The sequence below is a fragment of the Salmo salar genome, chromosome 21 (assembly GCF_965601325.2).
Source record: "Salmo salar chromosome 21, fSalSal1, whole genome shotgun sequence".
In the NCBI taxonomy this organism is placed as follows: domain Eukaryota; kingdom Metazoa; phylum Chordata; class Actinopteri; order Salmoniformes; family Salmonidae; genus Salmo; species Salmo salar.
Genome location: NC_138311.1, coordinates 5,006,931 through 5,034,230, shown reverse-complemented (window position 1 = coordinate 5,034,230; position 27,300 = coordinate 5,006,931). Strand labels below are relative to the sequence as shown.

At 41.2% G+C, this 27,300-nt stretch overlaps 1 protein-coding gene across 3 annotated transcripts in view; it reads left to right on the top strand.

The window, feature by feature from the left end:
• The window catches only part of nalcn (sodium leak channel, non-selective), a 363,467-nt gene that overhangs the window by 163,974 nt on the left and 172,193 nt on the right, over nucleotides 1-27,300 (top strand). For all 3 annotated transcript variants that reach the window (XM_014163790.3, XM_014163789.3, XM_014163792.3), the window contains 2 exons: nucleotides 192-323; nucleotides 9,197-9,364. In XM_014163790.3, coding sequence (XP_014019265.1) covers nucleotides 192-323; nucleotides 9,197-9,364 — 300 coding nt within the window. The remainder of the gene's footprint in view (nucleotides 1-191; nucleotides 324-9,196; nucleotides 9,365-27,300) is intronic.

The window sequence follows — 27,300 nt, the reverse complement described above, 5'->3', positions numbered from 1 at the left end:
CTGAAAAGACATAAACGTAAGGCTCCGGTCAAAAGAAGTGTACTATATGAGGGATGTGGTGTCATTTAGGTCAGCCCGAGAAACCTCTCATATGTAGACGTGGGTATCTGGATGGGTGTGTTTGTTATAGAATAGATGTCAATATGTCCTTATTCTACATGAATTCTAAATAAATGTCTCTGTTTCTGCAGCAACTGATGCGCTCCTCCATCTTCCACATGTTTATTCTGACTATGGTTGCCGTAGACGTAATCGTTGCCGCTAGCAACTACTACAAGGGCGAGAACCACCAAAGGCACTATGACGAGTTCTACCTGGCTGAGGTAAGGGATCAGAACACACAAACATACTGTAAAATACACACACACACACACACACACACCATACTGTATGTTTTACTATCCTTGTTTGATTCAAAATCCTATTTTCCCTAACCCTAACATTGACTCTTATGATCAGATATTTGTGATCAATGTAATATTGAGTGGTCACAGCAGCGTACCATCACAAATATGTTATTGGAACAGTAGCAACAGAACGTCTACATATGATGCACAAACGCATCTAAATAGCATTGTTTTTTATTCATTTTATTTCATTTAACCTTTATTTAACTAGTTAAGAACAAATTCTTATTTACAATGATGGCCTACCAAAAGGCAAAAGGCCTGGGATAAAAAATGTCCTTGTTTTTGAAAGAAAAGCATATTTTTTGTCCATTAAAATAACATAAAATTGATTAGAAATACAGTGTAGAGATTAATGTTGTAAATGACTATTGTAACTATAAAAGGCAGATTGTTTATGGAATATCAACATAGGCGTACAGAGGCCCATTATCAGCAACCATCACTCCTGTGTTCCAATGGCACGTTGTGTTAGCTAATCCAAGTTTAACATTTTAAAAGGCTAATTGATCATTAGAAAACCCTTTTGCAATTATGTTAGCACAGCTGAAAACTGTTGTCCTGATTAAAGAAGCAATGCAACTGGCCTTCTTTAGACTAGTTGAGTATCTGGAGCATCAGCATTTTGTGGGTTCGATTACAGGCTCAAAATGGCCAGAAACAAAGCACATTCTTCTGAAACTCGTCTGTCTATTCTTGTTCTGAAAAATGAAGGCTATTCCATGCGAGAAATTGCCAAGAAACTGAAGATCTCGTACAACGCTGTGTACTACTCCCTTCACAGAACAGCGCAAACTGTCTAACCAGAATAGAAAGAGGAGTGGGAGGTCCCGGTGCACAACTGAGCAAGAGCACAAGTACATTAGAGTGTCTAGTTTGAGAAACAGATGCCTCACAAGTCCTCAACTGGCAGCTTCATTAAATAGTACCCGCAAAACACCAGTCTCAACGTCAACAGTGATGAGGCGACTCCGGGATGCTAGCCTTCTAGAGCAAGAACTTAGAGACAACAATACATCAAGCAAAGCAGCCACAACTGTTAGTAAGAGTGTCCATGATTGAGTCTTTGAATGAAGAGATTGCGATAAACCTGTCCAGTTTGAGTGTTTGTTGCAGCTCGTTCCAGTTGCTAGCTGCAGCGAACTGAAAAGAGGAGCGACCCAGGGATGTGTGTGCTTAGGGGACCTTTGACAGAATGTGACTGGCAGAATGGGTGTTGTATGTGGAGGATGAGGGCTGCAGTAGAATTCTCAGATAAGGTGGAATGAGGCCTAAGAGGGTTTTATAAATAAGCATCAACCAGTGGGTCTTGCGACGGGTATACAGAGATCACCAGTTTACAGAAGATTATAGAGTGCAGTGATGTGTCCTATGAGGATTATTGCTTTGTTGTAGAGCATTTGACACAAAATCCGGGGAGGGGCCAGCTGAATATTAGACTATCATCTGCATATAAATGCATGAGAGAGCTTCCTATTGCCTGAGCTATGTTGTTGATGTAAATTGAGAAGAGTATGGGGCCTAGTATCGAGCCTTGGGGTATTCCCTTGGTGACAGGCAGTGGCTGAGAAAGTAGAATTTCTAACTTTATACACTGCACTCTTTGAGAGAGGTAGTTAGCAAACCAGGCCAAAGACCCCTCAGAGACACTCCTTAGCCGGCCCACAAGAATGGAATTGTTTACCGTATCAAAAGCTTTGGCCAAGTCCATAAAAATAACAGCACAACATTGCTTATAATCAAGGGCAATGGTGACATCATTGAGGACCTTTAAGGTTTCAGTGAGACATCATAACCTGAGCAGAAACCAGATTGCATACCAGAGAGAATACTGTAGACATCAAGAAATTGGCCTATAACAGTCTGAAAAGCATCTAAATAATGTTTTGTACTGATGGAAAATAAAGATCTTCACCTTCATTCCTCAATTTCACCTTTTATTGTGAAAGATAAATGAACTTGATCATCCAAGCATCACACGGAACACATACACAGCCAAACTCATTTCATAAACCAGTCTAAATAACAGGTTGCGCTGACAGAAAACGAATCACAAGTTACAGTTGAAGTCGGAAGTTTACATACACCTTAGCCAAATACATTTAAATTTAGTTTTTCACAATTCCTGACATTTAATCCTAGTAAAAATTCCCTGTCTTAGGTCAGTTAGGATCACCACTTTATTTTAAGAATGTGAAATGTCAGAATAATAGTAGAGAGAATTATTTATTTCAGCTTTTATTTCTTTCATTACATTCCCAGTGGGTCAGAAGTTTACATACACTCAATTCATATTTGGTAGCATTGCCTTTAAATTGTTTAACTTGGGTCAAACGTTTCGGGTAGCCTTCTACAAGCTTCCCACAATAAGTAGGGTGAATTTTGGCCCATTCCTCCTGACAGACCTGGTGTAACTGAGTCAGGTTTGTAGGCCTCCTTGCTCGCACACACTTTTTCAGTTCTGCCCACATATTTTCTATGGGATTGAGGTCAGGGCTTTGTGATGGCCACTCCAATACTTTGACTTTGTTGTCCTTAAGCCATTTTTGCCACAACTTTGAAAGTATGCTTGGGGTCATTGTCCATTTGGAAGACCCATTTGCGACCAAGCTTTAACTTTCTGACTGATGTCTTGAGATGTTGCTTCAATATATCCACACCATTTCTCTCCCTCATGTTGCCATCTATTTTGTGAAGTGCACCACTCTCTCCTGCAGCAAAGCATCCCCCCCTAACATGATGCTGCCACCTCCCGTGCTTCACAGTTGGGATGGTGTTCTTCGACTTGCAAGCCTCCCCCTTTTTCCTCCAAACATAACGATGGTCATTATGGCCAAACAGAGGACCTTTCTCCAAAAAGTAAGATCTTTGTCCCCATGTGCAGTTGCAAACCGTAGTCTGGCTTTTTTGGGGGTGCTTTGCTGCAGGAAGGACTGGTGCACTTCACAAAATAGATGGCATCATGAGGCAGGGAAATCATGTGGATATATTGAAGCAACATCTCAAGACATCAGTCAGGAAGTTAAAGCTTGGTTGCAAATTAGTCATCCAAATGGACAATGACCCCAAGTATACTTCCAAAGTTGTGGTAAAAATGGCTTAAGGACAACAAAGACCAGGTATTGTAGTGGCCATCACAAAGCCCTGACCTCAATCCCATAGAAAATGTGTGGGCAGTCCTGAAAAAGCCTAACTGACCTAAGACAGGGATTTTTTACTACGATTAAATGTCAGGAATTGTGAAAAACTGAGTTTAAATGTATTTGGCTTAGGTGTATGTAAATTACCGACTTCAACTGTATAGTTAGTCATACTTGTTTATACAAATTTAAGCACGTTTTGGAATGAGAGCTATAGCTGGCACACATAACATTCAGCCCGTCGATGGCACTCGAGCATAAACCTAGATAAATCCTGTCTAGCTCCATAGTTCGCGATAACCCATTATATCTACAACCTCTTCCCACTCAGGCCACTGCCTCTGTATACAATTTAGCTGATTTCATGGATACACCATTCAATACTCACCGCATTTGATGATTCCGAAATATCTTCCTCGCCTAGCGATGAGGCAGGCATCTGGCTACATGTCCAGTGGTGGTAATACGTTGACATGATGATAAATTGTAGCCACCGCTGTAGCCTAATTTTTCCAGGGGGAAATAAATGTAATTCATAAAAAAAATGTCCAAAAGTATTAAAGATGCCTGCCAGTGTTTCCCTTAGCCATTGTCTGCATTTGTAATAAACAGTTCATTTTGAAAGTTTTCAGACCCTTCACTTTTTCCACATTTTCTTACGTTACAGCCTTATTCTAAAATGAATTAAATAAACAATTTTCCACATACTACACACAATACCCCATAATGACAAAGTGAAAACCGATTTTTTTTTTATGTTTGCAAATGTAATAAATATAAAATACAGATACCTTATTTACGTAAGTATTCTGACCCTTTGCTATTAGACTCCGAATTGAGCTCAGGTGCATCCTGTTTCCATTGATCATCCTTGAGATGTTTCTACAACTTGATTGGAGTCTACCTGTGGTAAATTCAATTGATTGGACATAATTTGGAAAGGCAGACACCTGCCTATATAAGGTCCTATAGTTGACAGGGCACGTAAGAGCAAAAACCAAGACATGAAGTCGAAGGAATTGTCTGTAGAGCTCCCATACAGAATTGTGTTGAGGCACAGATCTGGGGAAGGGTACCAAAACATTTCTGCAGCATTGAAGGTCCCGAAGAACACAGTAGCCTCCGTCATTCATAAATGGAAGAATATTTGGAATCACCAAAACTCTTCCTAGAGCTGGCCGACCGGCCATACTGAGCAATCGGGGGAGAAGGACCTGGGTCAGGGAGGTGACCAAGAACTCAATGGTCACTCTGACAGACCTCCAGAGTTCCTCTATGGAGATGGGAGAACCTTCCAGAAGGACAAGCATCTCTGCCACACTCTACCAATCAGGCCTTTATGCTAGAGTGGCCAGACGGAAGCCACTCCTTAGTAAAAGGCACATGACAGCCAGCTTGGAGTTTGCCAAAAGGCACCTAAAGGACTCTCAGACTATGAGAAACAACATTCTCTGATCTGATGAAACCAAGATTGAACTCTTTGGCCTGAATGCCAAGCGTCATGTCTGGTGGAAACCTGTCACCATCCCTACTGTGATTGGGACTGGGAGACTCATCAGGATCAAGGGAAAGATGAACTGAGCAAAGTACAGAGATCCTTGATGAAAACCTGCTCCAGAGCGCTGCGGACGTCAGGCTGGGGTAAAGGTTCACCTTCCAACAAGACAACAACCCTAAGCACAAAGCCAAAACAATGCAGGAATGGCTTGGGGACAAGTCTCTGCTGTCCTTGAGTGGCCCAGCCAGAGCCCGACTTGTACCCGATCGAACATCTCTGGAGAGACCTGAAAATAGCTGTGCAGCAATGCTCCCCATCCAACTTGACAGAGTTTGAGAGGATCTGCAGAAAAGAATGCGAGAAACTCTCCAAATATAGGTGTGCCAAGCTTGTAGCGTCATACCCAAGAAGACTCAAAGCTGTATTCGCTGCCAAATGTGCTTCAACATAGTACTGAGTGAAGGGTCTGAATACTAAAAACGTTTTGCTTTGTCATTATGGCGTATTGTGTGTAGATTACTGAGGGGGGGAAAAAAACCTTTTAATCCATTTTAGAATTAGACTGTAACGTAACAAAATCTGGAAAAAGTCAAGGGGTCTGAATATTCCCTGAATCTACTGTATGCTCATACTGTACCCCGCTCTCACTTTGTTTGTTCGCCACTATTTTAGCATATACACCGGACTTAGCACCTCAGGTTTCACGCCCTGTCTCACACGTGCAGCCCCTCAGACAGGCTAATACCAAAGCCTCTTTCAGATATTATAAAAGTAATATATATGATACCAATAATACTATACATACTCGCTGCTCCTACTATTGGCAGAAAAGATAAGAGTTTCAGTGGTTAAAAATGACTGTTTTATAAAGCCTCATATGAAGCAGACAATGCTGTCTTGATACAGTCAGGGGTGCAGAGAATAGTGGCAAAATGCGACAGTCAAATTCTAGAACAGTGGTATAGATTTCTGGTACTACGTGCAAAAAGAACTCGCCCTGTAAGGTCCGCTATTAATATTTTGAACGTACGCTTCAAAAGGTTATTGGCCATGTACTCTTATAATCTCCACCCGGCACAGCCAGAAGAGGATTAGCCACCCCTCAGTGCCTGGTTCCTCTCTAGGTTTCTTCCTATGTTCCTCCCTTTCTACAGAGTTTTCCCTAGCTACAGTGCTTCTACATCTGCATTGCTTGCGCTTTGGGGTTTTAGGCTGGGTTTCTGTAAGCACTTTGACAACTGCTGATGTAAAAAGGGCTTTATAAATACGTTTGATTGATTGATTGAGGACTGGGCTTCATATTCACTACCACACAAACATAAAATGAAAAACGTACCTCCGATTGAATCACACTCAAACCTGGGAGTAAAATCTATGATTTTGTAGTTATTTTCAGTACAATTATAATATTGGTGCTACTATCGGATTGTAAACGGAAACAGTTATTTTGCACTCGCCATCATGGAGTGTTTTTACACACACACACACACACACACACACACACACACACACACACACACACACACACACACACACACACACACACACACACAGACCCGCTCTCAATCTGCCCGGCTCTGTCGATGCCATCAGTATGCAGGTGGCAGAGCGTGAACAATGAAGGAGAGGCGTGTCTCCCTCTATACCTCCCTCCCGGCCCACTCTCTCTCACACAGCTGAATGGGAAAGATAAGAGATGGGAGAAACCACACACAAGATTCTCTCCCTTCGCTCCCTCTCTTTTTATCATCCATCCATTGATCACAGTTTTTCCACTCAGTCAGGGCTAGGTGAAGGGAAAAATATAGGAAATACTTGTTTTGATTTTCCTGCTAAATGCAGGTTTTGGTTTTCCAGCTATTTCCCCCTTCCGGCCACTCCCTTTTCTTCCCTATGGAATGAATGCAATCACGTTATTTCTTGTTCTCCTTTCCATCTATTTATTTTTTATTTTCTCTCCTTTCTTCTCATTACCTCACAAGCGTATTGTCCCCCACCATGAAATCGGGAAGGAGACTGTTGATCTGTCGTACATTAGTCACATGCGATATCTCAGACAACACTGACCCAATTTTGACAAAACTTGGGTGAATGATGCATCTTGCCATAGAGATCCAGCATTTACATAATTACACTGATTGGCCAGATGGGGACGCTATGACAAGAGATTGAAAATGCAGACTTTGAAAGGTCATGCCCCTAAACCCATTTGACGTAAATGTATTGAAATTTGGTACATAGGTCCCTGTCCTCACAAGGAACTAATTTGCCTCAGGGACCCATTAGGTCCGCCATGATGGATTTTCCACCATTATGGAAAATAAAAAAAATCTTCTTGCACCAAATGACTTATCTGCATGGACCTTGATATTTGGTATCTATGGACAAAGGTCTCTTCGCGCAATATTTTTCAGATTAGTACCTAAAACAACAATATTGACCAATAAACATTCACGTGGGTGTGATCTGGCACATAAATGCAAATAAATCAGTCAAGAATATTCGTATTGTAACAAAACACTGTCAAGACTCAACAAATAAATGCAAGAGCATTCATATCGACCACACGGTGGCTCTAACGATTCAGATGAAATTTGTCTCACGTGCTCAGGGATATGAGTCTAGCTAACCCACACGATATCTCAGACCTCTGGCCCAATTTTGACTAAACTTGGGTAAATTATGTGTCTTGCCATATGACCAAGAAGGCCAATACTCATTTTGAAGTCGCAGGCAGGACTACCTCATCACATGACCATGAGTAACCATAACTGACTCATGTCCACTACACTTTCAAATGTACATTTTCACATTTTAATGTCGACTATGGCTGTCAAATGATTCCAAAATGTAATTGACTTTATCGCAGGATTTGCTTTGATTAATCACAATTAATTGCAAATTCATAATTTGCTCAAATTGAGCTGTAATTTAAGATTTTTTATACAAAAAGCATTACAGCAATATTGACGTCTTCATTTTTTCAAAAGTAATGGTTAGGAAAATCAGGTAAAACACACTTTCTTTAAACTCAAAGTCAATTCGTTTTGACATAGCATTGTTTTTAGCTGTATAGATTATGTATTTTGGATGTTTTCAGTGTATTTTGAACGCTTTCAGACAATGCAATAAAAAATGTGTACAAAAATTGCAAAAAGTTAACTTTAGTTAATGTTTACTTGTTGAACCCTAGCTTCTCTGTTCTTTTCACTGGGGTTCTTCCAACGGTCACTGACCAACGTATGAAGAAGAGAAGCGTGCAACTGCAGCAGTAACACTCCGAGTGTATTGTTCAGATATACAACATTTTAAAAATGTACGCACTTGAATTATTATACTCAGGTAGGCTGTTACCTTTTTATAGAGTTTATTATAGAATTAGTCATTTTACCACCACCTTTTCACATGTGAGGAGAATAACACAATTTCACCACCTCATGTGAACTTGCAATTCCACATGTGAAAGTTTGCCTAGCGGGTAAGAGTGTTGGGTCTGTAACCAAAATGTCGCTGGTTCGAATCCGAAGCCGACTAGGTGAAAAATCTGCCGGTGTGCCCTTGAGTAAGGCACTTAACCATAATTGCTCCAGTAAGTCGCTCTGGATAAGAGTGTCTGTTAATAGACTAACATGTAAATGTGGAATTTTCTTATGTGAAACTGCAAATTAGTTTTTCACGTATGATTGTTCATAACATAGTGAAAGTGATATTTTCACAGGTAGATTTTTTTTTTACATTGATTTTCACGTGATTGATTTTGACATGTGAACTTGCAATTCCACATGTGAACGTGATATTTTCACGAGAAACTACCATTCACATGTGAGATGAAAACATGTTTTTTTTCTCACATGTAAAAATGTGGTGTTAATGTGACATTTTATGCATGTGAAAATATGGTTTCACATGAAGTTTAAGCTCGACATGTGAAAACGACTATTTCGCAAATGTTACATGTTTTTGTTTTTAAAGGGATGTGATGAATAACCTTGACTGACACCTGAAGACTTGAGTTGGTGCCTCAAGCCTAGTCATTATCTCAGCTGGCTAACACAGTCTTGTGATGGGCAGGAGACCTGGGTTTGAACCCCGGTGGGTCACATTAATAAAATACCAACTGTGACCTGGGATCTCTGTCTATCTGTTCGTAGGTTGCCTTTACAGTGCTGTTTGACCTGGAGGCTATGCTTAAGGTCTGGTGCCTGGGCTTCACGGGCTACATCATCTCCTCTCTGCACAAGTTTGAGTTGCTGCTGGTGGTGGGGACCACCCTGCACATCTACCCTGACCTCTACCACTCCCAGTTCACCTACTTCCAGGTAATGAATACACACACATTCAGATTCACACACACTGCATGCGTGCACACACACATGCAAGCACATACACACAATCACACGATTATGACTGATTGATTAATAGGCCTGCTTTGCTCGTAAAAATGACTAGTGATGCCACTTCTTATTTATTTTCTGTGACCACGCTAGTGATGCGTGGGTTGACTCATAACTCGCAGTCCCTGCAGTTATATCTGCGGGGCGAATGGGTTTAGGGTCATTAAATATTGTATGGCTGAAGGGCAGGTTGAATAAAGAGAAACGATACTTTAAAAAATCCATAAATATATAACTATTGTGCAATTTCTATAGTCTACATTGAGGTTTTTCTTTCATTATTTTAGGCTATTTGGTATTAGTGCATAAGTCTAAACTTTAGGGTTTAACTGTACGTGTGCCAAATTGCCTACACAGCCAATCGCCAAACGGGAAGAAAAAATGTACGTCAATCCATGGGGGCAAAAGGACATTGGCCAAGTTGAATTCAATAAGACAAAAGCTACAAAAGTTGAGTTGAAAATAAAGATAAGGGAGGGCCAGAAAAGTAATATTTGGTGAAGTGGTAAAAGAGGATGATAGCAGTGCCGGTTATGTTATGAGTGATGATTGTGAGGCCCTATACAAATTCCACGGTCACAAGACGGGACTTCAAATAGGCCTATGGTATGTCAAGGGAACTGTTGTTTAGATGGGTTAAATGGAAACTGAAATCTGGACGACTAATCAGAATAACCTACAGTTTTTTTGGCAAAATCCAAAGTCCTCTAATAGTACTAGTCCCGTGTGAATCGACATCCCTGTGTTTTGAGAGAAATGTCTGAGTTTTATAGCTGTTGCTCACGGTATGAGCAAGAAAAAATAACTGGGGTATTCTGGGGTAATAAATACATAACCAATGTTCTCTAGTAATATGGGACCCATGCGAATAGGGCTATAGCCTTAATAATAACTCCTGTAGAATTAAGCATTTCCTGCAGAAAAATTATACATCAAATTTAGACAAAATTTGGAAATATGATTTCTTTCTTTTTGCATCTTGAGAGAACGCAATGCTCAGTTAGATACGATCTGTACAGGTGCTGTCTTCATCATAAAAGCATCATAAAAGCTGATCGTTTTTCAACCACATAAAAATGCATCGAAGCCAAACTGAAATCTTATCAGAAACACGTTGGATCGTTTTCAAAGCTTTTTCCTTACAACTGATCAAACTGATGTCATTTGGATATTTTGCACAGAAAATGTTAGCCTTTTTTTTGTTGCTTTATTGTATTTTCTCCCCAGTCCCTAAACATATTTTCTCTGCGAAAGATGACACAGAGAACTTTACAGATGTTAACTAGATTGAAGCATTCTATTGATCTATTACATTATTCTGTTGAGCAAGGGTTTATTTAGTCTTCTAGGGCAACATATAATGACAGAAGAGAAGCAGCATAAATCTAATTATAGACAATTTGACTAACAAATAGCCTACCAAAATGTTAGACATTATAAGCATAAACATATCTAAATCAGGCAAAACAAAATACTGCACCCCCTGTGAAAAAATCGTTCTGCAGTCTTTGACTGTAGCCTATAGAGCATCTTCTGTATTTGCGGGTTATGGTTGGGTGCGGGCGTCAGCTTTTCACTTTATCACATATAGTCGGTCGGTTGTGGATGGGTTATTAGCAATTGCAGGCGGGTGTGGCTGAACAAACAGCTGAACCACGCACCAGTAGACCATGCATTGATTAACATAATTACATGTTCATTCAGTCACTGATCCAAGCATTATAACAAATTCTGACAAATGTTAATGCTATCAAATTGTATATGATGAGTTGAATGCTTTGACTGATGTTGTATTAGTCAGGACTAACATACAGGATTTGTTCGTCCCTATGCCACTAGATTTATAAACATAGATTTCCACTATTTGGTGAAAGGCCTATCGTTCACATGAACCCATGATTAAACTGGCCCTACTTTTTTTGTCGTCACTGTGGTGTGTGTGAGTGAGAGACTATGTGCATGCAGTCAGAGGAGACGAGGCAGAGAACAGCAAGCAGGCAGCACCTGCTGCCGTTTCCCAGGCCTAATCGTTCACTAAATGTGGGTAATAATGTGTGCTGGCAGTTGCCTTGGTGGCTTCTGGGTGGCCTGTGTGTGTGTCTGTGTTTTTGCAACTGTGGATACGTATGTGTGTGTATACGTATGCTTATCTGTGTATGTATGTGTGTCTGCATGTATGTTTGTGTGTGCGTGCATTCATGTGTCTGTGTGTGTGTGTGTGTGTGCATGCATGCTTGTGTGTGCGTGCGTTCATGCCTGTGTGCATGTTTGTACGTGTGTGTGTGTGTTTTGGTAGCATCTGTTGAGAGAAGCAGGCAGCATCAGGTCGGCTCATGTTGACAAGCCTCATTAAGAACAAGAAGCTGTGAGGGAGTCATTCTGCCATACTCACAACAGGAGAGACTAGAGGGTCACTGTATGATTCTAACATCAAGGTGACCGGTTTAAGTCCCACAAGGTGCTGGTCACTCCAATGTTATAGGTTCAAGTCCAATAAGGTGCTGGCAACACCAATATTGTAGGTTAAAGTCCCACAAGGTGCTGGAAAAACCACAGCTGTATGTTCAAGGTCCAACAGGCTGGCAACACCAATGTTGTATGTTCAAGTCCCACAATGTGCTGGAAACACCTATGTTCAAGTCATATAAGGCTCTGGCAACATCAAGGTTGTATGTTCAAGTCCCATAAGTTGCTGGCAACACCAATGTTGTAGGTTCAAGTCCCACAAGGTGCTGGAAACACCAAGGTTGTAGGTTAAAAGCTGAAGGTGCTGGAAACACCAAGGTTGTAGGTTCAAGTCCCATAAGGTGCTGGGAACAGCAATGTTGTAGGTTCAAGTCCCATAAGGCGCTGGAAACACCAATGTTGTAGGTTCAAGTCCCATAAGGTGCTGGAAACACCAAGGTTGTAGGTTCAAGTCCCAAAGGGCTGGCAATTTTATGGGCTCAAATCTCACATTATATACTCAGTATTTTTGTAGTGTTTGCAACATAAATGTAATAGGTTCATGTCCCGTTAGGACAACATATTATCAATACTATGGGTTCACGCCTATATGAAGATTTAGGAAAAAGCTGCAGGCTTACCAAATCAAATTGATATGGGACAAACAGGTTTTTTCTTTCAGGATCTTCTAGCCTCTCTAGGGTCGGCGGGACGAAATCGTCCCACCTACTCAACAGCCAGTTGAATCCCGTGGCGCGTTATTCAAATACCTTAGAAATGCTATTACTTCAATTTCTCAAACATATGACTATTTTACACCATTTTAAAGACAAGACTCTCGTTAATCTAACCACACTGTCCGATTTCAAAAAGGCTTTACAACGAAAGCAAAACATTAGATTATGTCAGCAGAGTACCCAGCCAGAAATAATCAGACACCCATTTTTCAAGCTAGCATATAATGTCACATAAACCCAAACCACAGCTAAATGCAGCACTAACCTTTGATGATCTTCATCAGATGACAACCCTAGGACATTATGTTATACAATACATGCATGTTTTGTTCAATCAAGTTCATATTTATATCAAAAAACAGCTTTTTACATTAGCATGTGACGTTGAGAACTAGCATACCCCCCGCAAACTTCCGGTGAATTTACAAAATTACTCACGATAAACGTTCACAAAAAAAATAACAATTATTTTAAGAATTATAGATACAGAACTCCTCTATGCACTCGCTATGTCCGATTTTAAAATAGCTTTTCGGTGAAAGCACATTTTGCAATATTCTGAGTAGATAGCCCGGCATCACAGGGCTAGCTATTTAGACACCCACCAAGTTTAGCCCTGACCAAAGTCAGATTTACTATAAGAAAAATGTTATTACCTTTGCTGTTCTTCATCAGAATGCACTCCCAGGACTTCTACTTCAATAAGAAATGTTGGTTTGGTTCAAAATAATCCATAGTTATGTTCAAATATCCTCTGTTTTGTTCGTGCGTTCAAGACACTATCCGAATGGTAAAGAAGGGTGACGCGCACGATGCATTTCGTGACAAAAAAATTCTAAATATTCCATTACCGTACTTCGAAGCATGTCAACCGCTGTTTAAAATCAATTTTTATGCCATTTTTCTCGTAAAAAAACGATAATATTCCGACCGGGAAAGCGTGTTTACGTTCAAAGACGAAAGAAAATAAAACATGCGGTCGACTCGTGCACGAGCCTCAGTCTGATGGTACTCTGACCGGCCACTATCCAAACGCGCTAATGTTTTTCAGCCAGAGGCTGGAATTACATCATTCAGCATTTTCCCGGGTTCTGAGAGCCTATGGGAGCCGTAGGAAGTGTCATGTTACACTAAAGATCCTCAGTTTTCAATAAACACAGCCAAGAAGAACAAGAACTTATCAGACAGGCCACTTCCTGTAAGGAATCTTCTCAGGTTTTTGCCTGCCATATGAGTTCTGTTATACTCACAGACACCATTCAAACAGTTTTAGGGTGTTTTCTATCCAAAGCCAATAATTATATGCATATTTTAGTTACTGGGCAGGAGTAGTAACCAGATTAAATCGGGTACGTTTTCTATCCGGCCATGGAAATACTCCCCAACAGGCTAGAATCCTCTGTTTGAGGAATTAGCCAAAAGAGAGAGGCATTTTTTCAGTATATTCCTTATTTTTTTTACGATGGGGCATTTCACTTTGAAAGGTCAGACAGCTGATTGTCATCCGGTCTGGTCAAAATGTCCCATGCCTTGGACAAACACACACACACACACTGTTTAATCACAGGAATGGTTACGCCTCCTCCAGTATTTTCCCTAAGTGCTGGCCATCTGCTAAACAGCTGTTAACAGCCAGCTACTTTTTCCATTTCAAAACTTTTCAATTAGAAATGTAAATGGTTTGACAGTCTGCTGTCTGTCCCACCTCCCGCTACCTGTGTGATTTGTATGCCATCACGACTGGTCTATCAACGTCACCGCACGCGGAGGCTAAAACAGACTTTCCTCCGCCGCAACGTCCCTCTAAGGCCCTTCTGCTAGCTTGCTATCCCCGGCCTGCTAGCTGTTTGAATCGCCATGTCTCCAGCCAGCCCAACCACTCACTGGGCCCCTATGATCACCGGGCTACGCATGCCTCTCCCTAATATTAATATTTATATATATTTATTTCACCTTCATTTAACCAGGTAGGCAAGTTGAGAACAAGTTCTCATTTACAATAGCGACCTGGCCAAGATAAAGCAAAGCAGTTTGACAACATACAACAACACAGAGTTACACATGGAGTAAAACAAACATACAGTCAATAATACAGTAGAAAAATACGTCTATATACAATGTGAGCAAATGAGGTGAGATAAGGGAGGTAAAGGCAAAAAGGCCATGGTGGCAAAGTAAATACAATATAGCAAGTAAAACACTGGAATGGTAGATTTGTAGTAGAAGAAAGTGCAAAGTAGAAATAATGGTGTGCAAAGGAGCAAAATAAATAAATAAATACAGTAGGGGAAGAGGTAGTTGTTTGGGCTAAATTATAGATGGGCTATGGACAGGTGCAGGGATCTGTGAGCTGCTCTGACAGCTGGTGCTTAAAGCTAGTGAGGGAGATAAGTGTTTCCAGTTTCAGAGATTTTTGGAAGGAGAGACGGCCAAAGGAGGAATTGGCTTTGGGGGTGACCAGAGAGATATACCTGCTGGAGCGCGTGCTACAGGTGGGTGCTGCTATGGTGACCAGTGAGCGGAGAAAAGGGGGGACTTTACCTAGCAGGGTCTTGTAGATGACCTGGAGCCAGTGGATTTGGCAACGAGTATGAAGCGAGGGCCAGCCAACGAGAGCGTACAGGTCGCAGTGGTGGGTAGTATATGGGGCTTTGGTGACAAAACGGATGGCACTGTGATAGACTGCATCCAGTTTATTGAGTAGGGTGTTGGAGGCTATTTTGTAAATGACATCGCCGAAGTCGAGGATCGGTAGGATGGTCAGTTTTACGAGGGTATGTTTGGCAGCATGAGTGAAGGATGCTTTGTTGCGAAATAGGAAGCCAATTCTAGATTTAAATTTGGACTGGAGATGTTTGATGTGAGTGGAAGGAGAGTTTACAGTCTAATCAGACACCTAGGTATTTGTAGTTGTCCACATATTCTAAGTCAGAGCCATCCAGAATAGTGATGCTGGACAGGCGGGCAGGTGCAGGCAGCGATCGGTTGAAGAGCATGCATTTAGTTTTACTTGTATTTAAGAGCAGTTGGAGGCCACGGAAGGAGAGTTCTTTGGCATTGAAGCTCGTCTGTAGGGTTGTTAAAACCTCTCTAGGGTAGGTGGGACGAAATCGTCCCGCACTATTCAACAGCCAGTGACACATCAGAGCGGCAAATTTAAAACCACAAAATGTCATAATTCAAAGTTCTCAAACATAGGACTTTTTAACACCATTTGAAAGATAAGACTCTCGTTAATCTAACCACACTGTCCGATTTCAGAAAGGCTTTACAGCGAAAGCAAAACATTAGATTATGTTAGGAGAGTACATAGTCAGAAATAACCACACAGCCATTTTTCAAGCAGGCATATATGTCACAAAAACCAAAACCACAGCTAAATGCAGCCCTAACCTTTGATGATCTTCATCCGATGACACTCCAAGGACATTATGTTATACAATACATGCATGTTTTGTTCAATCAAGTTCATATTTATATCAAAAACCAGCTTTTTACATTAGCATGTGATGTTCAGAACTAGCAACTAGCATACACACCGCAATCTTCCGGTGAATTTACTTAATTACTCACGACTAATGTTCACAAAATACATAACAATTATTTTAAGAATTATAGATACAGAACTCCTTTATGCAATCGCGGTGTCAGATTTTAAAATAGCTTTTTGGCGAAAGCACATTTTGCAATATTCTGAGTAGATAGCCCGGCCATCACGGCAAGCTAATTTGACACCCACCAAGTTTGGGCCTCACCAAACTCAGATTTACTATAAGAAAAATTGGATTACCTTTGCTGTTCTTCATCAGAATGCACTCCCAGGACTTCTACTTCAACAACAAATGTTGTTTTGGTTCGAAATAATCCATAGTTATATTGAAATAGCTCCGTTTTGTTTGTGCGTTCAGGTCACAAGCCGAAGGGTGACACGCGAGCGCATTTCGTGACAAAAAAAATTCAAAATATTCCATTACCATACTTCAAAGCATGTCAAACGCTGTTTAAAATCAATTTTCATGCGATTTTTCTCGTAAAATAGCGATAATATTCCAACCGGGCGACGTTGTATTCGTTCAAAGACTGAAAGAACAAAATGGAGAATTCACATGAACGCGCATCTCCAGTGTCACTGTCCCCAGGCAGGCCAGTAACAAACTCTGCTGCTGTACTTAGCCCAGAGACTGCAGACATCTCATTACACTTTCTGGCGCCTTCTGAGAGCCAATGGAAGCCTTAGAAAATGTCACGTTACAGCACAGATGCTGTATTTTCGATAGAGAGCCTACAGAAGGACAATAAATTGTTAGACAGGGCACTTCCTGTATGGAATCTTCTCAGGTTTTGGCCTGCCATATGAGTTCTGTTATACTCACAGACACCATTCAAACAGTTTTAGAAACTTTAGAGTGTTTTCTATCCAAATCTACTAATTATATGCATATTCTAGTTTCTGGGCAGGAGTAGTAACCAGATTAAATCGGGTACGTTTTTTATCCGGCCGTGCAAATACTGCCCCCTAGCCCCAACAGGTTAACACAGTGTCCAAAGAAGGTCCAGAAGTATACAGAATGGTGTCGTCTGCGTAGAGGTGGATCAGAGACTCACCAGCAGCAAGAGCGATATCATTGATGTATACAGAGAAAAGAGTCGGCCCAAGAATTGAACCCTGTGGCACCCCCATGGAGACTACCAGAGGCCCGGACAACAGGCCCTCCGATTTGACACACTGAACTCTATCAGAGAAGTAGTTGGTGAACCAGGCGAGGCAATCATTTGAGAAACCAAGGCTATTGAGTCTGCCGATGAGGATGTGGTGATTGACAGAGTCTAAAGCTTTGGCCAGGTCAATGAATACGGCAGCACAGTATTGTTTCTTATCGATGGCGGTTACGATATCGTTTAGGATCTTGAGTATGGCTGAGGTGCACCCATGAGGTGCACCCAGACTCACATTAAGCATCTCCAATCCAAAATTAAATCTAGAATCGGCTTCCTATTTCGCAACAAAGCATCCTTCACTCATGCTGCCAAACATACCCTTGTAAAACTGACCATCCTACCGATCCTCGACTTTGGCGATGTAATTTACAAAATAGCACCGAACACTCTACTCAACAAATTGGATGCAGTCTATCACAGTGCCATCAGTTTTGTCACCAAAGCCCCATATACTACCCACCACTGCGACATGTACGCTCTCGTTGGCTGGCCCTCGCTTCATACTCGTCGCCAAACCCACTGGATCCAGGTCATCTATAAGTCTCTACTAGGTAAAGCCCTGCCTTATCTCAGCTCACTGGTCAACATAGCAGCACCCACCCATAGCACGCGCTCCAGCATGTGCAAAAATCACTGAAGCTGGAGACTCATATCTCCCTCACTAGCTTTAAGCACCAGCTGTCAGAGCAGCTCACAGATCACTGCACCTGTACATAGCCCATCTGTAAATAGCCCATCCAACTACCTCATCCCCATACTGTATTTATTTATTGATCATGCTACTTTGCACCCCAGTATCTCTACTTGCACATTCATCTTCTGCACATCGACCAGTGTTAAATTGCTATATTGTAATTACTTCACCACCATGGCCTATTTATTGCCTTACCTCCATTATCCTACGTCATTTGCACACTGTATATAGACTTTTTCTACTGTATTATTGACTGTATGTTTGTTTATTCCAGGTGTAACTCTGTGTTGTTTCATGTGTCGAACTGCTTTGCTTTATCTTGGCCAGGTCGCAGTTGTAAATGAGAACTTGTTCTCAACTAGCCTACCTGGTTAAATAAAGGTGAAATAAAAAAATAAAGATTTGTGTGCGCTGTGGTTGGTTGCAGTTGAATTTCTTTACACAGATAACATAATGCTCCTTCATCTCTGTGAGATAATCTACACATTCCATGTAATGTAAGTGGTAACGTTGAGTTGAAATCCACTTAGCCTCATTATTGTTTTCTGACACATTCATTTATTTTCTTCCACGTGTTTCCTATAGCCAGCCACAGAGTGGTGGTGCATAGGCTATTTACTGTGCTTTGATTGACGATCAGTGTTGACCAATTTATAGAAGGTGTCGAACTGATTGAATAAAGTTGATAACCTATATCCTTTTACCATTCATAAATCATACAACGTAGTTATATGTCCATAGTATCGCACTGAGAGAAGTAAACCAAAGATCTTGTTTGGATTCTCCTATGATTTGAAGCCCATGTCAGGACTTCCCAGACAGTGACTCTAAAGTAAGTGACTGGTCAGTGTACTGTAACCTACCAAATCACATCGGTAAGTGAGACACTCATTTGGCTCCCTAATTTGCATACTGTTAGGCTTTTTAGCAATTATCTGCAGATAAATTATAAAAGTCGATGAAGATGGTGAGTCCTCCCTGCAGGAACAATAGGTACTGGAGATAGAGCCTCATTCTGGTCCAAATATTAAGGATAATTTTACCTAAACTTCTGTAAAATCAGAAAGATATAGTACTTAAGACTAGGCTTTTTAGTTCTTCAATTTGACCTTTAATTTATTTTTCAAGATAAAGTGGGCTATTTACTTAATTTTTCTTTTACTAAAATACATAATTTGAAAAACAAACATTGTTGTAATTCATATGTTGTAGTAAAACTCTAAATGCAACTTTAATTTCAAGAGAAGGTGTAAAAGGTTAAATTTTCTCCAAAAACAGTAATGATCATCTAGGCCTAGACAATATCCAAAATAACTAACAAAACACTGAATTCATAACTCAAATAAGTCATTTAAATTGTAAAGTATTTCTTCACAATACCACAACAAATCATAATGTTTCTTGCATGTATATAATGTCTCTTGACTTACATGAGCAAAACATACAAAGAGTTAAGATAAAAATCTGCTTAAATATTTTCACGGTGGAACATTTTTACACAAAGAAACGGGGGGAGGGGAAAATACAAAAAAGAAGAGAAGGAAAAGGATGGCATGTCCAGAGTCAGTAATGACCTCTGAAAAAGATGTCACCCTTCTCTGTCATCGCCATCTTACGAGTTCCAACACGTTTTTGCTATGTAATTACTTGTTTTGTGTTTATCTAAAAAAAGGTGTATACAGAACATTCATACTATTATCACATACAGTGGCAAGAAAAAGTATGTGAACCCTTTGGAAATACCTGGATTTCTGCATAAATTGGTCATAAAATTTGGTCTGATCTTCATCTAGGTCACAACAATAGACAAACACAGTCTGCTTAAACTAATAACACACAAAGAAGTATCAATTATCAATAAATGTCTTTATTGAACACACTGTGTAAACGTTCACAGTGCAGGGTGGAACAAGTATGTGAACCTCTGGATTTAATAGCTGGTTGACCCTCCTTTGGCAGCAATAACCTCAACCAAACATTTTCTGTAGTTGTGGATCAGACCTGCACAACAGTCAAGAGGAATTTTGGACCATACCTCTTTACAAAACTGTTTCAGTTCAGCAATATTCTTGGGATGTCTGGTGTGAACTGCCCTCTTGAGGTCATGCCACAGCATCTCAATCTGGTTGAGGTCAGTACTCTGACTGGGCCACTCCAGAAGGCGTATTTTCTTCTGTTGAAGCCATTCTGTTGTTGATTTACTTTGTTTTGGGTCATTGTCCTGTTGCATCACCCAACTTCTGTTGAGCTTCAATTGGCGGACAGATAGCCTAACATTCTCCTGCAAAATGTCTTGATAAACTTCGGAATTCATTTTTTCCATTGATGATAGCAAGCTGTCCAGGCCCTGAGGCAGCAAAGCTGCCCCAAACTATGATGCTCCCTCCACAATACTTTACAGTTGGGATGAGGTTTTGATGCTGGTGTGCTGTGCCTTTTTTTCTCCAGACATAGTGTTCTGTGTTCCTTCCAAACTTCTCAACTGTAGTTTCATCTATCCACAGAATATTTTGCCAGTAGCGCTGTGGAACATCCAGGAGCACTTTTGCAAACTCCAGACGTGCAGCAATGTTTTTTTTGGACAACAGTGGCTTCTTCTGTGGTGTCCTCCCATGAACACCATTCTTGTTTAGTCAACAGAGATGTTAGCATGTTTAGTCAACAGAGATGTTAACATGTTCCAGAAATTTCTGTAAATCTTTAGCTGACACTCTAGGATTCTTCTTAACCTCATTGAGCATTCTGCGCTGTGTTCTTGCAGTCATCTTTGCAGGACGGCCACTCCTAAGGAGAGTAGCAACAGTGCTGAACTTTCTCCATTTATGGACAATTTGTTGTACCGTGGACTGATGAACATCAAGGCTTTTAGAGATACTTTTGTAACCCTTTCCAGCTTTATGTAAGTCAACAATTCTTAATCTTAGGTCTTCTGAGATCTATTTTGTTTGATTCATGGTTCACATCAGGCAATGCTTCTTGTGAAAAGCAAACTCAAATTGTGAGTGTTTTTATTGTGCAAGGCAGCTCTAAACAACGTCGCCAATCTCGTCTCATTGATTGGACTCCAGGTTAGTTGACTCCTGACTCCAATTAGCTTTTGGAGAAGTCATTAGCCTTGGGTTTCACATACTTTTCCAACCTACACTGTGAATGTTTAACCTCTTACATCTAGACGTTCCGCTAGCGGAACACCTGCTCCAATATCCAATGATAGGCGTGGCGCGAATTACAAATTCCTCAAAAATACAAAAACTTCAATTTTTCAAACATATGACTATTTCACAGCATTTTAAAGACAAGACTCTCCTTTATCTAACCACACTGTCCGATTTCAAAAAGGCTTTACAGCGAAAGCAAAACATTAGATTATGTCAGCCGAGTACCCAGCCAGAAATAATCAGACACATTTTTCAAGCAAGCATATAATGTCACAAAAACCCAGAAGACAGCTAAATGCAGCACTAACCTTTGATGATCTTCATCAGATGACACACCTAGGACATTATGTTATACAATACATGCATGTTTTGTTCAATCAAGTTCATATTTATATCAAAAAACAGCTTTTTACATTAGCATGCGACGTTCAGAACTAGCAAACTTCCGGGGAATTTACTAACAATTTACTAAATTACTCACGATAAACGTTCACAAAAAGCATAACAATTATTTTAAGAACTCCTCTATGCACTCGATATGTCCGATTTTAAAATAGCTTTTTGGTGAAAGCACATTTTGCAATATTCTAAGTACATAGCCCAGCCATCACGGGCTAGCTATTTAGACACCCGGCAAGTTTAGCCTTCACCAAAAACAGATTTACTATAACAAAAATGTTATTACCTTTGTTGTCTTCGTCAGAATGCACTCCCAGGACTGCTACTTCAATAACAAATGTTGGTTTGGTTCAAAATAATCCATCGCTATATCCGAATAGCGGCGTTTTGATCGTGCGTTCCAGAAACTATCCGAAATGGTAAATCAGGGTCGCGCGCATGGCGCAATTCGTGACAAAAAATTTCTAAATATTCCATTACCTTACTTCGAAGCATGTCAACCGCTGTTTAAAATAATTTTTTATGCAATTTATCTCGTAGAAAAGCGATAATATTCCGACCGGGAATCTCCTTTTCGGCAAACAGAGGAAAAATCACAAAGACAGGGGCGGCCAGGGCACGCGCCTAAGCCCACAGTCCCTTGATCGGCCACTTGAGAAAGGCGATAATGTGTTTCAGCCTGGGGCTGGGATGACGACATTCTGTTTTTTCCCGGGCTCTGAGCGCCCATGGAAGACGTAGGAAGTGTCACGTTAGAGCAGAGATCCTTTGTAAAAGATAGAGATGGCAAAGAAGTTCAGGAAATGGTCAGACAGGCCACTTCCTGTAAAGGAATCTCTCAGGTTTTGACCTGCCATTTGAGTTCTGTTATACTCACAGACACCATTCAAACAGTTTTAGAAACTTTGGAGTGTTTTCTATCCAAAGGCAATAATTATATGCATATTCTAGTTACTGGGCAGGAGTAGTAACCAGATTAAATCGGGTACGTTTTTTATCCAGCCGTGAAAATACTGCCCCCTAGCCATAACAGGTTAAATGATGTATTCGATATAGACACGAAAAGTACAATAATTTGTGTGTTATTAGCACACTGTTCTGTTTGTCTATTGTTGTGACTTAGATGAAGATCAAATCAAATTTGATGACCAATTTATGCAGAAATCCATGTAATTCCAAAGAGTTCACATACTTTTTCTTGCCACTGTATGACTGCCAGTAACTTCTGGACATAAGATAGACAGTTACTAACCTTGATTTTGACTTTAAATCTGACTTCAACGCCAACTTTGCTGTTCCCTTGTTCATACCAGACCCCATTCCTTTGTTTCATGGGCTACCAAAACGTGCCGGCATCCTGGTGAGATTGAGCCGAAGAGAATATCGGCCAGCACTCCCCTCCGTTCTATTGCCAAATATCCAGTCACTTGAGAACAAGATGGATGAGTTTTGTTCGAGAGTCTCCTTTCAAAGACTTGAAAAGCTGCAATATGATATGTCTTGCAGAGACGTAGCTGGATTACTCTAGGTCAAATCAAATCAGATTTTATTTGTCAATTGCGCCAAATACAAAAGTTCTAGACCTTACCGTGAAATGCTTACTTAAAAGCCTTTAACCAACAATGCAGGTTAAGAAAATAGAGTTAAGAAAATATTTACAAAACAAACAAAAAACGTTACACAATAAAATAACAATAATGAGGCTATATACTGGGGGTACAGGTACAGAGTCAATGTGCGGGGGTACATGTTAGTAAAGTTAATTTGTACCTGTAGGTAGGGGTAAAGTGACTATAAATAGATAATAAACAGTGAGTAGCAGCAGTCTAAAAACAAAGGGTGGGGGGGGGTGTCAATGCAAATAGTTCAGGTGGCCTTTTGATTAATTGTTTAGCAGTCTTATTGCTTGGGGGTAGAAGTTATTAAGGAGCTATTTGGACCTAGACTTGGCGTTCTGGTACTGCTTGCCGTGCGGTAGCAGAGAGAACAGTCTATGACTTGGGTGACTGGAGTCTTTGGGAAAAAATGTGGGCCTTCCTCTGACTCCGCCTAGTATAAAGGTCCTGGATGTCAGGAAGCTTGGCCCCAGTGATGTACTGGGCCGTACACACTACCCTCTATAGCGCCTTACGGTCGGATGCAACCGTTCAGGATGCTCTCGATGGTGTAGCTGTAGAACTTTTTAAAGAAATCTTTTCAGTCTCCTGAGGGGGAAAAGGTGTTGTCATGCCCTCTTTATGACTTTCTTGGTGTGTTTGGACCATGATTGTTTGTAGGTGATGTGGACACCAAGGATCTTAAAACTCTCGACCCACTCCACTACAGCCCCGTCGAGGTGAATGGGGCCATGTTCGGCCCTCCTTTTCATGTAGTCCACAATCATCTCCTTTGTCTTGCTCACGTTGAGGGACAAGTTGTTGTCCTGTCACCACACTGCCAGGTCTCTGATATCCTCCCTATAGGCTGTCTCATCACTGTTGGTGATTAGGCCTACCACCGTTAATGTCGTCAGCAAACTTAATGATGTTGTTGGAGTCGTGCTTGGCCATGCAGTCGTGGGTGAACATGGAGTACAGGAGAGGACTCAGCACGCATCCCTGAAGGGCCCCCGTGTTGAGGATCAGCATGACAGATGTGTTGTTGCCTACCCTTACCACCTGGGGGCGACCCGTCAGGAAGTCCAGGATCTAGTTGCAGAGGGAGGTGTTTAGTTGAGCTTTATGGGCACAATATTGTTGAACACTGAGCTGTAGTCAATGAACATCACTCTCACATAGTGTCTAATATTGTCTAGGTGGTAAAGGGCAGTGTGGAGTGCGATTGAGATTGCGTCATCTGTGGATCTGTTGGGGCGGTATGTGAATTGGAGTGGGTCTCGAGTTTCCAGGATGATGGTGTTGATGTGAGTCATGACCAACCTTTCAAAGCACTTCATGGCTACAGGCGTGAATACTACAGGGCGGTAGTCATTTAGGCAGGTTACCTTCGCTTTCTTGGACACAGGGACTATGGTGGTATGCTTTAACCATGTACAGTTGAAGTCGGAAGTTTACATACACTTTGGTTGCAGTCATTCAAACTCATTTTTCAACCACTCCACAAATGTCTTGTTAACAAACTATAGTTTTGGCAAGTCGGTTAGGACATCTACTTTGTGCATGACACAAGTAATTTTTCCAACAATTGTTTACAGACAGATTATTTCACTTATAATTCACTGTATCATAATTCCAGTGGGTCAGAACTTTACATACACTAAGTTGACTGTGCCTTTAAAAAGCTTGGAAAATTCCAGAAAATGATGTCATGGCTTTAGAAGCTTCTGATAGGCTAATTGACATCATTTGAGTCAATTGGAGGTGTACCTGTGGATGTATATCAAGGCCTACCTTCAAACTCAGTGCCGCTTTGCTTGACATCATTGGAAAATCAAAAGAAATCAGCCAAGAAATGTGTAGACCTCCACAAGTCTGGTTCATCCTTGGGAGCAATTTCCAAACGCCTGAAGGTACCACGTTCATCTGTACAAACAATTGTACATAAGTATAAACATGATGGAACCACGCAGCCGTCATACCGCTCAGGATGGAGACATGTTCTGCCTCCTAGAGATGAACGTACTTTGGTGCGAAAAGTGCAAATCAATCCCAGAACAGCAGGAAAAGACCTTGTGAAGATGCTGGAGGAAACAGGTACAAAAGTATATATATCCACAGTAAAACAAGTCCTATTTCAACATAACCTGAAAGGCTGCTCAGCAAGGAAGAAGTCACTTCTCCAAAACCACCATAAAAATGTCAGACTACGGTTTGCAACTGCACATGGAGACTAAGATCATACTTTTTGGAGAAATGTCTGGTCTGATGAAACAAAAATAGAACTGTTTGGCCATAATGACCATTGTTATGTTTGAAGGAAAAAGGGGTATGCTTGCAAGCCGAAGAACACCATCCCAACCGTGAAGCATGGGGTTGGAAGCATCATGTTGTGGGGGTGCTTTGCTGCAGGAGGGACTGGTGCACTTCACAAAATAGATGGCATCGTGGAGCAGGAAAATGATGTGGATATATTGAAGCAACATCTCAAGACATAAGTCAGGAAGTTAAAGCTTGGTCGCAAATGGGTCTTCCAAATGGACAATGACCCCAAGCATACTTCCAAAGTTGTGGCAAAATGACTTAAGGACAACAAAGTCGAGGTATTGGAGTAGCCATCACAAAGCCCTGATCTCAAGCCTATAGAACATTTGTGGGCAGAACTGAAAAACCGTGTGTGAGCAAGGAGGCCTATAAACCTGACTCAGTTACTCCAGCTCTGTCAGGAGGGATGCGCCGAAATTCACCCAACTTATTGTGGGAAGCTTGTGGAAGTCTATCCAAAACGTTTGACCCAAATTAAACAATTTAAAGGCAATGCTACCAAATACTAATTGAGTGTATGTAAACTTTTGACCCACTGGGAATGTGATGAAAGAAATAAAAGCTGAAATAAATCATTCTCTACTATTATTCTGACATTTCACATTCTTAAAATGAAGTGGTGATCCAAACTGACCTAAGACTGGGAATTTCTGTGAGGATTAAATGTCAGGAATTGTGAAAAACTGAGTTTAACCCTTTCACATACAATTACATTTACATTACATTTACATTTAAGTCATTTAGCAGACGCTCTTATCCAGAGCGACTTACAAATTGGTGCATTCACCTTATGATATCCAGTGGAACAACCACTTTACAATAGTGCATCTAAATCTTTTAGGGGGGGGAGGGGGGGGTTAGAAGGATTACTTTAACCTATCCTAGGTATTCCTTAAAGAGGTGGGGTTTCAGGTGTCTCCGGAAGGTGGTGATTGACTCCGCTGTCCTGGCGTCGTGAGGGAGCTTGTTCCACCATTGGGGTGCCAGAGCAGCGAACAGTTTTGACTGGGCTGAGCGGGAACTGTGCTTCCTCAGAGGTAGGGGGGCCAGCAGGCCAGAGGTGGATGAATGCAGTGCCCTTGTTTGGGTGTAGGGCCTGATCAGAGCCTGAAGGTATGGAGGTGCCGTTCCCTTCACAGCTCCGTAGGCAATCACCATGGTCTTGTAGCGGATGCGAGCTTCAACTGGAAGCCAGTGGAGAGAGCGGAGGAGCGGGGTGACGTGAGAGAACTTGGGAAGGTTGAACACCAGACGGGCTGCGGCGTTCTGGATGAGTTGTAGGGGTTTAATGGCACAGGCAGGGAGCCCAGCTAACAGCGAGTTGCAGTAATCCAGACGGGAGATGACAAGTGCCTGGATTAGGACCTGCGCCGCTTCCTGTGTGAGGCAGGGTCGTACTCTGCGAATGTTGTAGAGCATGAACCTACAGGATCGGGTCACCACCTTGATGTTAGTGGAGAACGACAGGGTGTTGTCCAGGATCACGCCAAGGTTCTTAGCACTCTGCAATCACATGGGTGTGATAATTATTCCGTGGTCTCTGAAGCGTATTATCACACCCGTGTGATTAGAACGCTTATTTGAATGGTCAGTTTTGAATGACGAAACAATAAGCATTTGAGCTGGCCACACTTTTTTCAGAAACTATTTCCACAAACACAGTCCTAACAAAGTTATGTCCAGAATGTGAGCAGTTTATTTTTGGATGCAATGTTCAGATATTCACAGAAGTGTCTATAGCATAACACAATCATCCAAATTGAAAAAATGTAGGCTACATTTGTCCTAG